Source organism: Dermacentor andersoni, chromosome 9 (assembly GCF_023375885.2).
Source record: "Dermacentor andersoni chromosome 9, qqDerAnde1_hic_scaffold, whole genome shotgun sequence".
NCBI lineage: Eukaryota > Metazoa > Arthropoda > Arachnida > Ixodida > Ixodidae > Dermacentor > Dermacentor andersoni.
The window spans coordinates 12,467,980-12,484,965 of NC_092822.1; the positions used below are offsets into that span (position 1 = coordinate 12,467,980).

Genomic DNA, 16,986 nt, shown 5'->3' on the forward strand with positions numbered 1-16,986 from the left:
ACGGCAGCGCAAGCAAGTGAAGACTTGGTGTGCACCAACTTCGCACAAAATATGGTGGTGGTCAGCACGCCTGAACCAGACCATGCGGCAAGGTACGTGAGAATCAAGTCCTTCAATATCGTGGAAACGGGAGTACAAAGTCAGTGCGTACGGGACGGCCCCGCACACATGTGCAAAGGGATGATTAGACGAGTCGACATCAGGTACTCCCAGTCCACTATTACAAGGAATATCGCGCATGAGCGCAACCCGCTCGCTTTGGCCGCCAAGCACATCAAAACGTCGGGCTTAGTCATCGTCCTCTTCGATGGACTGAGAGTGCCAAACTTTGTGCTACGGGCCGACCTTGTTGAGATGTTATCTCTACAGGAAACAGTTTGATGTGTGCTTCACTTGTGGTAGGATAGGACACCACTCGGACAGGTGCCCCACGCCGGACTCTGTTGAGCGTAGAGGGTGCAGAGTAACCAGACCCACCAGTGGACCACGTTTGCATGCCCAAGTGCAAGTTCTGTGGAGGAGACCACCCCACTGGAGACAAGGCATGCAAGCAGAGATTTCAAACACCCTATATGATTTCAAGCACCCTATGGGCCCGGTCGCAATCGGCCACGAGGGAGAGAAGGCCACTCCCAAGTCGAGAGGAGTGCAGGTGCGAAGGGAATGCGCCTGGTCACAATCGGCCACGAGGGAGAAAAGCCGCTTCACGTCGGGAGGAGCGCAGGTGCGCTTAGAAGACGGAACATGTAATGTCGAGCCGACAGTTGGGACCACCTGGGCGGATAAAGTCAAAGGTACAGTAAGTATCGCCTGTGGCACCACCACACCGGCGGTGACTGAAAGCAATGATGCCAGAATAGAACAGTTGATTAGGGAAGCAAACTCTTTGTGGAAAGCGAACAAAGAGTTGACCAAACAGGTAGTAGAACTCAAAAAGAAGGCACAGACGAGCCCGGCCAGCGTAGCAGTAGCCAGGCCAGTAAGTCAAAGCAATGAACCAAGTGAGCGAGACGGCTCCCCCGCCCCGAAAAAAAAGAGCAGTAAGCCCCGAAACTGATTCGGTTTTCTCAGTCCTCGGCGAGCTGAAAGAGGTAATTAAAGAAATTAGAGAGACGACGAAAAGGACTAACTTCAAAGTGGATAAACTATGCAAATGGAGGTTAACAGCCAAACAGAGATTCAAGAAACTCGAAACGAGATGCGACTACGACGAATTCTTGCCGTCAGACTCGGAAAGCGTAAAATCGCTCACCAGAACGTTGGGAGGGGGGGCTTCAAAAGAACGATTGCGGGTAATAGCAAAATGAACCCATCCAATAATCGTGGATAGCGCCCACAGTTTTAGTGTGTGTGGCAGTGGAATTGTTGCGGGTTCCTCAACAAAAAGGCATCACTGCGCCAATTAATTAGATAGATGGGGGTCAAACCAAAAGTAATTGTGCCGCAGGAAACTTTAGCGGACGAAGTCAAGCTAACCGGCTACAAATCGGTATGTAGAGAAAAAGATTGCGGGTGGGAATTGGCAACCCTCGTCAAAAAGCTACCCTTTATCGAACACGATATCCATCTCAGATTGAGTAAAATCGAGTATACCCTAGTAGAAGTCTTACTGAAAAGGCGCAAGGGCAGGGCGCAGAGTATCTTCTGCCTAAACATTTATAGCAGTCCCACCGACTAGAAACAAAGCTTTAGGGCACTTTTCAACAAGGCACTTGCAGTCGAAAAGAGCTCCCCGCTTATCATTAGAGGGGACTTTAATGCCCCCTACCAGGCGTGGGGATACGCTTGGAATAAAAAAAAGGGTGAGTGGTTATGGGACCTTGCCACGGACCTGGGACTGTGCCTGATCACCGATCCGGCTTTCACACCCGCTGTGGCACATCCACGTGCAGGGACTCTACACCCGACCTCACTTTTGTCAACAACTCGAAACAAACTAGTTGGGAAAACTCGGGCACCGATCTAGACAGCAACCACTGTATCATACACATAGGTATAGGCATGCCGAAACAAGAGACTAGAATCGGAACTGATGGAAGCAGGCAGACAGTCCTTCCAGACCTGGGTCAACCAGCTCCAAGAGGACCTCTGGGAGGCCACCAAAGAAATTAAGACCGAAGAAAATAGAAAGAGCACAGATGGTAGGCTCGCGCATCTGATCGAGGCCAAACAATCCATCCTGCAAAGATGGAAAACGCAAAGAATGAACCGAAGGCTCGGGATAAAGATAGCGTTGCTAAACAGACGGATCGAGGAACATTCAAGAACACTCTCGAAACAGCAGTGGGACGAAGTTTGCCACTTGGCAGACGGCAGAATAAAACACAGGGGCACTTGGAACATCCTCAAACACCTATTGAATGAGAGCGAAACTAAGTCAAACAAAAGAAGGGCAATTACAAAACTAGTACAGCCAGTACAGGACTCGAGAGGTAGTTGGGAGACAGAGCGCGGACGAATATCTCCCGCTCAAATAACCAGGCGATAGCGACGAACGCGTAGATTACTTAAGAGGACCATGCGAGGAAATGGACTGCGATTTCATCGAGGGTGAAGTACAGGCCGCCCTCCATGGTCTCTTTAGTAGGTCATCAGCCAAACCTGATGACATACTCCCGTATAATGTGATCAGTTTCCGCCCCGGGCTATCGACTCGGGACGCCATGCTCCTGATCAAACATACACCAGCTCATACAAGTTAGCCCGGTGCACGTGAGAGCGATTGTAGGACTAGATGTCGAAAAAGCTTTTGATCGCATAGAGCCCAAGGCCATCCTCGAGGTCCTCTCCGAGCTGGGGTTGGGCGAGAGGCTATTCAGCATAGTCAAGGCATTTCTTGGCGGTAGGCAAGCGAGCCTCACTCTAAGAACTAAAATCGAAGGTGATGAACCTGGGAAATGGGCACCCCGCAAGGGGCCGTGCTCTCACCCATGTTATTTAATCTAGCAATGACCAGAGTCGCGAGGAAACTTGAGAGTATAAAAGGTATACCCTTTGCAATATACGCCAATGACGTAACCATATGGAGCCCCAACGGTAACGTAGGCCAAACGGAGACTAGAATGCAGGAGAGCATACACACCGTGGAACGTACACTAGGCGAGATAGGACTAAACTGTTCGGCAGAAAAATCGGTGCTTTTGGTCCTAAAACATCGAGGCAGGGGTTGAAGACCCAGGGGCTACGTCCCCGGGGAGGAAACCAAGATTATCTTGCGCTGTCACGACGGATCCGCGATCAAGCAGATCGTAAAGATTAGAGTTTTAGGCTTCCATATCGCAGCAGGAGGTACCAACCTCAATGCCATTCAACACATTTCAAACAAAATGGACCAAGTCATCAGGTTACTAAGGAGAATCGGCAACAGACACAGGAGCCTGGGTGAGGACAGCGCTCGAAGGCTAGTGCACGCCTTCACTCTCTGTCACATCACCTATGTGGCAGGTCTATTCAAATGGTCGCAGGCCAAGCTGAACAAGCTCAACACTATGATCAGAAAGTTAGTCAAGGCTACCCTAGGTATACCCAACAGCACCTCGAACGTGAAGCTCATGAACCTAGATGTACACAATGCAATGGAAGAGATGGTGGAAGCACAACAGATGGCGCAGCAGGAAAGACTGACGAAAACGAGAGCAGGCAGGCTTATACTCAAAGCGATAGGGACAGACCCCAATAGATCGAGGAATCCGAAGGAAGCCGAGGTAGAGTTGAGCGCGGACCTTAGAGACATGATCAGAACCACCCCCCTCCTGTGAAACATGCACCCAGAACACAATGTTAGCAGGAGAAAAGCGAGAGCGAAAGCTTTCTTGAAAGAAATTGAACAGCTAGGATAGCAGGCGGCCCTCGCAGACGCTGCCTCTGTCAAAGGCAGACAGGCCTACACGGCCGTGGTGGTCGACAACCAGGGCGAGGTGCGGGACGCCGTCACCATCTTCACTAAGGATTCCACGGTGGCGGTGCAAGCCGCGATTGTTCTAGCCATCAGGAACCGTAAATGGTCTTTCATTTATAGCGATTCCAAAGCAGCAATTAAGAGTTTTGACAAATGCTATGTTGCTGGGACTGCGGCTAAAATTATCGACAAGGTCAAAACTATCAAAACTGAAATCCAATGGTTTCCTGCACATATGGGATAAGTGGACGAGACTCTGCTCAACCTCAACGAGGTGACGAACGACCTGGCACGAGGACTTGCTTGCCTTGCCGGTCAGAACCGAACTGACGCCCACTACCATTCCGGGGAGCATAAAGATCATTTACTAACTTGCAACAATAACACTAAATACTACTACTTGGGGCATAGGCAATTCCCACTGCCACACGTAAAGTTGAACAGGGCTCAGGCAGTCACGCTACGTTTACTGCAAACCGGGACGTATCCCACTCTGTATTTGGTAAATAAAATCCACCCCGAAAAGGAAATTGGGAAAGAATGTAACGTGTGCGATGGCATCTGACATCAGACACATGCTGGTGGGCTGTCCCGCAACTCTCGCCGACCCCGAAGAAAAATGGCTTTACTGGCACAAGATATCAAGCTCTTCATATCAAGATCAACTACGGGCTGTCCAAAGGGTCCACGATGGCACCATAAGGCTTGGCCTGACGGTGCCGACGTGGACACTGCCCGCCTCAGTCTGAAAAGACCGGGCTTCAGGACTCTAGTATAATAAAGGTTTGTGAATGAATGAATGAATGAATGATCTTGAATGGCTCATACCCCCATAAGCAAGCAAAGATGCAATGACTGAATATGAAAGAAAGAACTAACGAAATAACCTTTAGGTAGTGCATTAGGCGCTTGCATATGCTGTTGAGGGAAGTGACTTACAGTGCAATATGTTTACTTGAAACTGCAGCTCGTTGAATCTTGCAAGAAGACTGACCCCTCTGATCAGATAACTTAATGCATTACCACATGTGAAGCAAGCTTTTGCCTTCACATACTACAGGTGTGTAACATGCTGCCAATTTCCTTTTGTTTAGCTGCAACGCCTTGTTACCTCTTTGCGATGCCAACCGTCTAGTGTTCCCACGCAACAGTGCTTGCACTGCTTGTTTTCTTCCTTATTCTTTTTTACAGCCGAGCTGGGAACCCAATCCACCTCGTAATTAGTGTGTACACCCTTCGAATCGGAATAATCCTGTTTGGTGACCAAAATTTAAAATTAGACATAATAAACAATGTGAAGATTGAATACTAAAGCAGCAGCATGTTCCACAGTTGCAGAGGCAACTGTCAGGTAAACTAGGTTTATGGCCCACCTTTAATATTCCATTTGTTTCAGATGAACATTATTTATTTGACTTTTCAATGCGAGATGCAGGGAGAGGAGTTTGCTTCAGTTTTTTTCAACAATTTCTTTATATCTTAACAAAAACAATTCATTTCATTCAGTGTGTGTTGTGCAATAATCTAAAACACACCATTTCATCGATGTCTAGCATCATGTCCGAGAGTGAAAATTGTAATTCTTTTTAATCTGCTCCGCAATGTTGCACAAGTGTCGTGACTAAGCATATCGCTTAGCTACGATAAATGGTTTCATGTCTGAACCATGCTGCGTATAGCGCATGCCCAAAAAACACAAGGAAAACACACTACTAACTTTTTTTATGTAGCTCAGGCTGAATATATTGACTATCAAATAGATTGTCAACATGAAGCAGCAACCTACATCACTTGTGACTAATGCCCTCAAATGAAAACTATATTGCGAGCTACTACCCAGTTTCGGTGGATCGCAGCACATGAACATTATATTGGGAGTAGCGGGGCCATAAGTTCAATCCTAGAACAATGTTTTCTCATGAAAAAAAGTGGGAATATAGGTGAAAAGCTTTTTTCCTCCTTTTTCTTTAATAATGAGAATACATGAATGCCCAACTTGGCCGTTACTAAAACCTCTCAACGTATATGTGCTTCTCTTATCAGACCACGGTAGCAGCAGAAGAGGCACAAACACCCTTTCATTTAGGAAGCCACGGTCACTACATGCCGTCCGACAATGCAGCATTGTGTAAATGAAGTTTTAAACAACAGAGGTGATATGTTTATGGCAGAGCTTAGCTCTACGCAAAAGGCCAGCAGCCTGGTGCTGACCGCATAGACTGCACGCTATTTTTTTCCTATTTCTTCGATAGAAATACAAATGTAGATGCTTGTGGGCATGTGCACTTTGTGTCATGAGGAGCGTCAAGAAAGTGGTCTTTCTCAGTATTTTTTTTTTTTTTTTCATACTCCCGTGGCACTCAGGTGAACCTGCTCGCTCTATGTACACTTTTTCCCCGTGGTACATTGCACGCCTGCGGAGCGCTGTAGGATTACTTTAAGAAGAACTATTGCGTGGCAGCAATAACTGATGCTGCATAGATAAACGATCAAAACATATGTTTCGGCTAGTTAAAGTAAGATGCCCACTGTCGGTATTAAGCAGGCAGCATTACAATGCTTGTCCAGTCTCGTCAGAAAATACATTTCCTCACACTGAGCAAGAAGATGGTTCTGAAATTACTTAACAAACCTCAGGCTTTGCAACTTTGAGAATTTATTGCCAGGCCAGTGTTGTAGCTCTTGCCTATTATACAGGGTGTCCCAGCTGACGTTAGCCAGAGTTTAAAAATATGCGAATGCCATGTAGCTGCACAGAACCAAAGTAAAGTTGTTTGCCGTCACTTGGAGATACTCAGATTATTTTTTTCATTCTGCCTAGTTAGATAATTAGTCTCCATTAATTAAGCAACTTCTCAGAGGCTATAACTGTATGAAAAGTGTCAAGGAGAAAATTGTAGAGCAACATGAGAAACTCCCGGTACAGCTTTCTGTTGATCAATACGTGTTACGTAAAAGTTTTTTCGAGCGGGAAGAAAGCCCGCAAATACACGCAAAGTGCCACGAGTGGCCAGTCGCGTGCGACAGTGCCTAGAGTGCAGCTCTTGGGTGCCTGTTCCTGTGGCGACTGTCGATGTCCTTTGTAATCGAGCAAATGAGCACAGTGAAGGATGAAAAAGGGATTGCGGAGTGCAGCAGAAGATAAAAGACTGCGTTAGCGAGGAAAGTGGAAGAGGAGGGTATGGCAAAAGCGTGAGAAGAAAAGCATAGTGCCATGCAAGATGGGCTCTACGGCAACGATGGCTACGAGATGCCACCAGAGTAGGGTGTGTTGTCTGTATGGAAACAAAGCACTGCATGGCCAGAAGTCTGTCTGCGGCGGCTGCTGTGAATCATGCCCATGCGTTACCCATGCGCTGCCTCTCGTCATCTTCTCATTAGCGCGGCAGTAACACCACACTTCGCTCCATTTGCAACATGCCACACAAGACAGATTGTCCGTGCCAGCCAATATGTTGCAAAATGAGAACACGTACAGAGCTGCACTCAAATTTCACAATAGGGAGTATCGTAATAGTCAGCGAATTTATTGCATGTTTCTTTCCACACATGGCAAACAAGTAGGATGCTAAGAAATTTTAATGCAGCAATGTAAGGCAGCCACAAGAATAGACCCACGGGAAATCTGTTCTTGTGATGCATTGCTTTGCTTGCACGGATTATGAATTCACATGTATAGAGTTCATTATGAAAGTAATGCGCATTATTTTATTATGATGCGACTATCCCTGGCAGTGCGGTAAAAGCTGTCGGGAAATGTGGCGAGGGTTCTGTCCTGCCAATGCAGCCGGGCGCCAGTTTACTCCGAGCAGTGTTAGCAGATAACATGGTGCAATGGAGCGTTTGCTTGAACAGTGATACACTATCAAGTTTTGTGTGAAGCTTGGAAACAATGCAACCGAAACATTCCAGGTGCTTCAAGAGGCCTTCAAGGACGGCTGCATTTCAAGGTCACAGTCCAAGAGGTGGCACGAGGCATTCAAGGAGGGCCGGGAGGAGGTCGCCGACGAACCCCGTTCTGGACGCCCAACAATGACCAGAACCGATGAAAACGTGTATCGTGTGCGCGAAGTTTTGCGTTCCGACCGTCGATTGAGCATCCAGCAAATTGCTGACACCCTACACATGTCCACATTTGCGGTACATGGGATAGTGACCGAGTATCTGCAATGCGCAAGGTCTGCACAAAGGTTGTGCTGAAAGTGTTGACGGAAGACCAGAAAAAAAATTCCAGAGTTTTGCGCTGTCAAGAATTTCTGGATTTGTTTCAAAATGAACCGGACTTTCTGAACTCTGTCGTAACCGGAGACGAATGCTGGATGTTCGAGTACAACCCAGAATCGAAAAGCCAGAGCAGCGAGTGGCACACGAAATCATCCCCCCGCCACAAGAAAGTGCGAATGAGCAAGTCTCGCATCAAAATGATGCTCATTGTCTTCTTTGACACCCACCCGAGGAATCGTCCATTTTGAGTTTGTACCGCAGAAGGAAACTGTCAACTCAGCCTTTTACCTGGAGGTGCTCAAGAGATTGAAACGCTGGGTCGCACGCCTGAGGGCTGACATCCAAGACACAGTCAAGCTCCACCATGACAATGCCCCCAGCCACACGTCCTTCATTGTTACCAACTTCCTGGCCCGGAGCAGCTCCCCGGTGGTCCGCCATCCTCCTTACAGTCCTGACTTGGCTGCATGCGACTTTTTTTTGTTTCCCCTACTGAAGAAAGCGTTGAAAGGCAAGCATTGAGAGATCGTGGAATAGATCCAAAAGCATGTTACTGCGTTCCCGAGACATTCCCCTCGAGGACTTTCAGGGTGCCTTCCAGGCATGGCAGACATGTCCCCGCAATTGTATTGATGCAGGGGGAGAGTATTATGAAGAATTTTGACCATTTGTACAAGTCCGGTCAATAAACCTATTTTTCCCAGAAAATGCGCATTACTTTCATAATGGACTTCATAGTCTTGAATGCTTGAATGTTACTTGCGTAAATGTGTATTTTTGTGAAGGTTCATGCTGCCTGTGCACACCAAAGCCCATATTTCCTTAGGTCTTTTGCTCTTCACACAAAATTGACACTGTCTCCCGTGTTCTCTTATCAGTCCTATTATGTCTAATTTCCTTAGCAATCCTACAACACCAGCCATACCCAATCTTGCAAATCATTTCCACTGTGGAAGCTGCAGGACTCCTTGCCCAATAGGAAAGCCAAATGCCTCTCGAGATGTGTTCATCCATGCTGTGTTGTCTGCTCACCACCACAGTAATTCACAGTATACAATGTGCATGTGCAAATGTTGTAACATGTCGCATATAGCTGTAACAAAAAACTATCAAGCAAAGATAAAACTCTCTAATTCTGTCAATAATCAGACAGTTATGCCTGGAACTATATTCTGCTGTGCAAGAATATTATCTGTGAAAGCTTCTTACCTTCACAAGTGTGTTTCGGCCAACCAGTGCACACTGAAAGCAACATCCTTAATCCCATTGTTCCAGGGTACATACAATCTTCTGCACTGGCAAATAAACGATTACTCCAAGTAAAACTCTTGCTTGGGCTAGTTGGTTCATGCTTGAATTAGTAAAGGCAAGGCGCAGAAGACCAGGACTCAAGGTGAAACACAAACGACAGGAGGCGTTGGTCCTGTCGTTTGTGTTTCATTTTGAGTCCTGGTCTTCTGCACCTTGCCTTTACTGATTACTCCAAACTACTGCGACCACTGTGGGCCACTTTGAAGAGACTGCACTCTATTCCAATATAAATTGAAATGGCAATGCAAGCATAGCTTTGAGAAATTGAAGAGTGACAACAAGTCTTTTGCTTCTTTAATTTGTGCACTCTTCACTGTGATAGCAAGAAACCAGGCTGTGTTGCCACCATGCTCTGTGCTCAGCAGAGCTCGCAGTACTCCGTCCAGCCGTGGTTAGGTGGGCCAAGTGGAAGTACCCCCACCGAGCGGTCCTTGGATGCGGTGATCAAGTCTGCAGGACTTGGTCAAGGGAACAACTTTACATGAACAGGCAATGATAATATGCAATGTAGGCTACTGAGTGTGCAGAAGCAGATGAGACAACTAGGGCAAAAAATGAAACTTTTTTGTAAGACAATACATCAGGCGAAATCAAATGTGTGAGCACCCAGTTTCTGAATGGATATAAGTGTACATATGTACAGTGCAGTCCACTGTTAAAGGGAACATTGAAATGTGTAGCTCACACTTTGCTGGTGCCCTAGTCTCAAGTGGCTGCGGAAACAATGTCAGCACACTGCACAGGTATGTCATAAAAGGAGTCAGACTTATCAACCACAAGTGGTGTGCTGCAAATCCAGGCGATTGCAATCTTAAGAGAAAGGAAAATCTGGACATGTGCCACACTCAATTGTTCCCTTTAAAGGGACACTAAAGGCAAATACTAAGTCGACGTCAACTGTTTAATTAAATACCATTCCAGAAACCTAGCAATGCTTGTTTGATGCCAAGAAAAGACTTTGTTTACGAGAAAATTGCATCTGAAGGGTCCAAGTACCTTTTTTTGAAATTCAAATCTCCCGCCACCTAACCAGGGGAGTGCTGATGTTGCATATGTCATCACCACCCTTTGCTGCTGTTGGTGAGTAAAACGGTGCCGGATAATTGGCGGTATTGAGCCAAGACAGAGCGGTGGATTCGCTGCTGCAGCTGCTTGTTGATCAATAGGCGTAGACCGTTCAGGCGTCCTGTGACATCACATGGAAGTTGGATTGTGTGCTACTTGCAGTTTGTGCGAGTTTCGCGAGCCAGTAAAACTAGTGCAGCACTACGCGATAATGAAACTACTGAAACACGAAAGTGTGGGTGACAGAGTCGAGCGAAAATTAAACCTTTTGACCACATGCATCGTTGTCAAGGGTAATTTCAATGAGTTCTTTTTTTTAAAAGTGACATAGAACTCGACAAGTAGCATTTTATTTAATCTTATAATACAATACAAGGCTTTTTGCAACGAATAAATGGTTGCGTACTAGTGACAGAATTTAACTGAGGAGTGCTTTAATCATCTGGCAAACACTTGAATGTCCCGGGGGAGTCTCCAATCATTTCCTGCATTTACCTCACTTTCTCGATTAGTAAGGCTCTGTTCGCGATAATATTGATGCTTTAGAGATTCTCGAGCACTAATCTATCACTTTAGCTCGATTTAATATTTGCCTTTAGTGTCCCTTTAACAGTGGACCCCTCTCTACATCGGCAATATTAGGCTTAGGCCTCAAACATAAACTTGCATGGTGCCCAGACAATCGTACAGTAATTATGTTACAGTTGAATCTTGCAATAACAAAATCGGTTGTTGTTTTTGTAAATGAAAATGGCGGCACCCACGCAAGTGTAATGTGGTAATATTTTACGCAATTTTAATGCAAAGCGATCTCATTTGAGCACATCTTGGAGCCTGCTAGCCTAACGCGAGTAGGTAATATGTGAGGTTACATTCCAGCAAATTTTGTTGATGTGGGATTGTAGTACAGCGACATCTTGTTGTCGAGAGACAAAACATGCATTGAATCCGATAGGCATTCGCCAGGGATACGAAAATATTTTGTTGTCACGAGAATTTCGTAGTCATGTGATTTGATTATCGCAGATTTTGATTGTATTCCCATTAAGACCTTCCTTCAATGTGCAATTAACAGTCCTTGGTGTAAACTATCCTTTCTATCTAATCTATTCGCACAAGTTGTACTATGCTTACAGGGCTATATGTTGGCTGCGCATGCAAAACCAACAGGTACAGTATCCATACACTGTCATTTTCACATGCTGAGACTTGCATAAATAAGAGTGTTAGCAGTGGTGGGAATGGTGAAGAGCTTTTTGGAATAAATTTTGTAGCATAAAAAATGATGATTTGGAGCAGGTTTTGTAGTAGTCAACAATAATGATTCTGATTGGTAGCCAGCCAGACACTATTCCTGCACATCAAAAATGGTTCTGGAGTAGAGTATCAATGCACATCATTGCAAATTGGGGGCTAGGAGTTACGGAGTCGCCATCTGTCGGAAGCGCCTCCCTTGTGTAGTATGAGGGATCACACGGCGCGCTCCCCATAGGTTTCACTTACGGCGCTCAATAAAAACACCACGCGGCAGCCCTCCTGGACATTTATGCAGGAACTCTAAAAACAAGGGAAGTTTTTGACTGTCGATATAATAATCTTGGGCAGACTGAAAGCACAGAATCATTTACAGATGCTATCTCTTTACCGAATACGTACATTGAACGCCACTAGGCGCAGTCGCCGCGATGGAGTCTCCCGAACCGGCTTCTTGTCTGAGAGGTAGGCAATTAAACGCTGAAAGTAAACTATGTGAAATATGTTCTTACAGTGGGCTCTCTGTATAACCAAATGGGGCATAACCAGAATGAAGCCTCAATGCAGCGATCGCACCCGTTCGCAGCGACCGACTGCGCGTCTACATGCATGTCCGCACACAATGTTTTGCTTTCACTGTAAGCGCGTTTTCGCACCGTGCCGTGAACTTTAGGCCGCAGCATACGAGCATTTTACAGTACACTAGCAACCATTGTTGCATGGACGCTATCAGAACTGTGCAAAAATAATTTCGTTATAGAAACTTCGACACCTACGGCGACTGTGATGTGCCGTCGCGACGATTCAATCTTTTTTTGTCTTCTAGATTCTTCGACATTTCGATATTATTTCTCAAGTTGCGTCGCACTGTATGTTTATTGGTCTTCTCAGCATGCGATTTCCCTCTGCTTCTTTTTTGTAATCCAGTGCATTAATTCATAACACAAACATGACCATATGCCATGCCTTTCTTTAATGTGCATCTTACTGCTCTGCTCCCTTTCCGTTCCAGTGAACTTGTCAGTATCTAGCATCAACAAGTTCATAGACCAAACAGTCCTGACATTAGCCGGGCAGCGGGCACGGGCGAGCGTCTCGGTGCGCGTTTTCTGCTACTCACCGAACATCGCGCAGTCCCGGCACCGTAGCAGAAATCTTCCTCGCGTGTGTGCTTGCTGCATACCCGAGTTGTAGCTGGTGGCTGTCTGCCGGTTCTAAGTTTCACCAGCCAAGCTTCACGCAGCTCCTTGCCCTGCGGCTACGTGTGAATAAGGCTGACACCGAGCTCCGTTGCGTACGTTCGGCACTGCGGCACCGAGCAGTAGCCTACCATGCTGCATGCCTCCAGAGGCAACCACCACCTATTATAGCAGTTTCAGATGTTGTCAAGTCGACACCCAAGGTGGTAAAGCCTCACCACTTAATCAGAACCGCAGCGCAGGTGGGACTTTAAACTTTCGTTTTCAGCTCGCTTCGGCGCTTCCGAAGCAGCCGACGCGGCCGCTGTGTCCACGTGATCCCTCATGCTACGTCATGTCAATTGTGGTGGCAGCTTTTCCAGTGGTGGAGCTCGCTGCCAATATTCTCGAGGGAGATAATCCACATATGCGACCACTCACGAACAAATTAAGTTTGTCAGTGGCCATGATGAAGCTGATAGATGAAAACATGCGCTCTACGTAAGCATGCAGAAAGTGTCTTGAAATCAGGCTTTCCATGTCGGGCTTGCGATATCATAACAGCCTATCCCAACCACAGCGGCCGCATTTCGATGGGGGTGAAATGCGAAAACACCCGTGTGCTTAGATTTAGGTGCACGTTAAAGACCCCCAGGTGGTCGAAATTTCCGGAGTCCTCCACTACGGCGTGCCTTATAATCAGAAAGTCGTTTTGGCACGTAAAGCCCCATAATTTTAATGATAACAGTCTGCAAAGCAGACATCCTGTCTGATTATCAAAGGATACAATCATCGTACAGTGACAGATCCATGTCTTGAATGTTCGCTTCGTGCCAGAGCACCTCGCCCAGGAACTTGTGTTGGTCAGGGTAGCGCCGATACCTGCACACAGCACACAAGTGAGAAGTGATCACTGGTGGTGGTGTCCACAAAATGGGAGGGGGAATACCTGTTGTGCACACTGTATCTGTCCTGACCAAGATCAACACATTACCCATCTGATGGCAGAAGGGCAGCTACTAACACAGTCAACATTCCAGGCGGTCACCCGCCTCAAGATATTTACTAAGCCAAATGCTGCTCAGCTTTGGCGACCTGACAAGAGCTTGCACAATTAGCACAATTTGGCTGCACGTGACAACCTGGTGACATATACAAGAAGATTTGTAGAATCCATGCATGCACACTTCTTAAAGGCCAATTGTAAGGAAATTTTAGATGGCTTAAAAAGCCTAGTTTCGGATAGTGTAGATGTACAACAGTCTACACACAAAATCTTGCTCTAAAATGAGTAGATATGCCATGAAAATTTAGCAAAAACAATTTCGTTTTTCATGCTAAAAGTGAAATATAAAATGCCATTATGACCACTTGCCAGATATGTACAAAAACACTGAATGATGAGAAAAGTCCAGCTCCTTGGCATGACCTCTGAGATGAGGGAGCGCCAGTGGGGTGCTGAAAATCTCCAAGGCCACGGTCTGGGATTTTTGTCATATCCACTAACCACCAGGTGCACACGTCTACTTAGATGCTGTCCAAAGGCAAAATTTGACAATTAGCAGCCCTGCACCTTTGCCAAGGTTGCTTTAATATTATATACCACTAACTTATATGAAGTAATATTTGTTGGAAAGAAATCTTCATTACAAGTCTTGGTTCTCCTTTAATAAATGTTGCGTTAATGTTTCCTCAAACATAGTACTGCATGTAGATGAGGAAAATAGAAGCATACAATTGAAGCTGATGTCCAATAAGTCCAGACCTTCTTATCTTTCCTTCAAGCTTGACAACACACTGGTTCTGTTCACATGGGGACGCTTGACTCTAGAGCCCACTGATGTTTGTCTCCCTTGCATGGTTTTCTGATCTCGATGTACAGATTTCCCACATGCCACACACATGGTGTTAGAAGTCGGTACACAGCTACGATGAGAGACGGTGCCACCTGACAGTATTGATGTTGAGGTGCGAGAACTTGCTTCCTCTTCTGGCTGTGGGATGGCAGAATGCACAGACCGATGGCACGCTCATGCGCTTCACGAGATCATCCTATGAAAAGCTTTCTGTTCGGCTTTGGTGCGCTGCACCGCAGTGGGCAAACATTATTCCCTCAGTATCCTTGCTTGGTACGTCAAACGACCGCAATTCCTCAAGCAGATGTTGACTGAGGAACTACAGTTAAACCTCGATATAGCAAAGTCAGTAAAATCTGCAATTTGCATCGTCATATCAAAATTTCGTTGTATTGAAATTCGACCTTTTATGCAAATGAGTACAGTCACTGATCTCCTTACGCGGAGAGGGCCACAGAATTTTCCAAATTATCGGGCAATTGAGAAAAGCAAATTTGAATCAGAAAACAATTCATTTTGATGAATTTGGGAGTTGGCGACAAATGATACGGTTTCATGCCACGTATGTCGACAATATCTTCATGTTGGCGGTACAAATAAAGTGAAGCCAGCCACGCTTTTGCGTGCACTCTGCCCCTGCGGCTGATAGCGTCGCCCACACTGGGTCAACGCTATCAGGAAAAGCGCCAGCAGCGGGAAGTGAATGCTTCGTCTGCCTCTCGCTCCAACAGGTCACCGAAACTCGAGATTATGCAACCTCCAATATTAATAGCATGGGAAGACAGCTTACATGGTGCGAAGCCATCTCAGCACGCCCATTCTTTGCACACGCAGCAGATCACCTCTAAAGCAGGTGCGCGGCTGCATATGCGCTCAGCCACGCTTACAGCCATGTGCAGCCACGGCTAATACGTGCGCCAGAAATCAAGACACGCGCCAACTTACCCCCCCTCCTTTGTGCACACTTGATCGCATTACCGTGAGTTCGCTACCCTCCCCAGTGGCGTAGCTAGGCCGTCTGGCGCCTGGGGCAAATAGGTCTTCTCCACCACCCCCACCCATCGGATGTAGTCAGGAGGACGAGGATATCGAAAATTTTTGGGGGAACGGGGTTGATGTTTCAGCACCAGCACAGCCGCATGTCCCTCCTCACCTTCCCCCACCCACTTCACTTTCGTTCCCAGAGATCACGAATGCAGCAGGTATTCATGCTGTTTTATTTTCTGTACCAAATAACACAGGGTGCTGCACTGATAACTTATGATAAGCGCATTTGCACATCTGCTGTCGGACTGTAAGGTTTGGCGGCCAATACAGATGGGGCATCGTGGAAAATATGGCTCACAAGTAACAAAAATATTTTAATAAAATTTTAATTAGCCATTTCAGAGGCAATATTGCATTTCCGAAATTGAAGCCTGACAGTCATATGTTGCCCAACAGCAACTTCCCAAAAATCGCCGTAGGTACTACAGCATGCAGTATATTGGCTGTGGGCTGCCCTGAACCCAAAAGAAAATTAAATAGCATGTCAGTGACGCTGATCTCCCCACCATATTAGAAAACGCTACCTGCTTCCTAGCCACGTGGGCACCAATGATACGGCAATTACGAGTTCTCTTCATTCTGATCCATAAAGCCTTTCTTTATTTGCTGCTACTGTGAAATGTCATTATCCGAGTTGTGGTACTGCCACATGGTTGGGAATGGAATAGAGCATGCTTCGCGTCGATTCCTGGCGTCGCCACGAAAAAATTAAAGAAAAAAAAAAGGCCGCCATCGAACCCATGCCAGCGAAAGCTTGCGCTACTGTTGGTCTGCACTCGCAATGGATAGGATAGAGGGATTGACGTCACTGGTACACTATTTCATATTTATTTCGGTAGTGCCATACTGGGCCGCCCTCAGTGCCAAAGCACTGCACCCAAGACGATATTGTTTAGAGAAGTCTTCGGTGAATTAATATGACTTGGGGTTCTCAATTCCCAAATTGCAATGTTTCCTCTATAATTCCTAACTAAAGAGCTATTTAATATATCCTATTTTAAGATAGCATGGACTGAGCGGAAGAAAGACCCAAGAGCATGACCACACCCGACGAGCGCACCGCACATGAAATGTTCTGCTAAGGCGAGTAGTTTAGCGACCACTTAGCGAATTAAATGTTTTAGCCCACAGATTCGTTCAATTATTACAAAAG

The 16,986-nt window shown here is 46.3% G+C and overlaps 1 protein-coding gene across 1 annotated transcript in view; it reads right to left on the minus strand.

Annotated features, from left to right (window-relative positions):
- Nucleotides 1-9,710: 9,710 nt before the first annotated feature.
- Nucleotides 9,711-16,986, minus strand: part of LOC126527048 (uncharacterized) — a 31,915-nt gene continuing 24,639 nt past the window's right edge. Inside the window, exons 10-11 of the mRNA XM_050174769.3 lie at nt 13,718-13,812; nt 9,711-9,883 (exon numbers count right to left, since the gene is read on the minus strand). Coding sequence (XP_050030726.1) covers nt 9,792-9,883; nt 13,718-13,812 — 187 coding nt within the window. The 3' untranslated portion in view covers nt 9,711-9,791. The remainder of the gene's footprint in view (nt 9,884-13,717; nt 13,813-16,986) is intronic.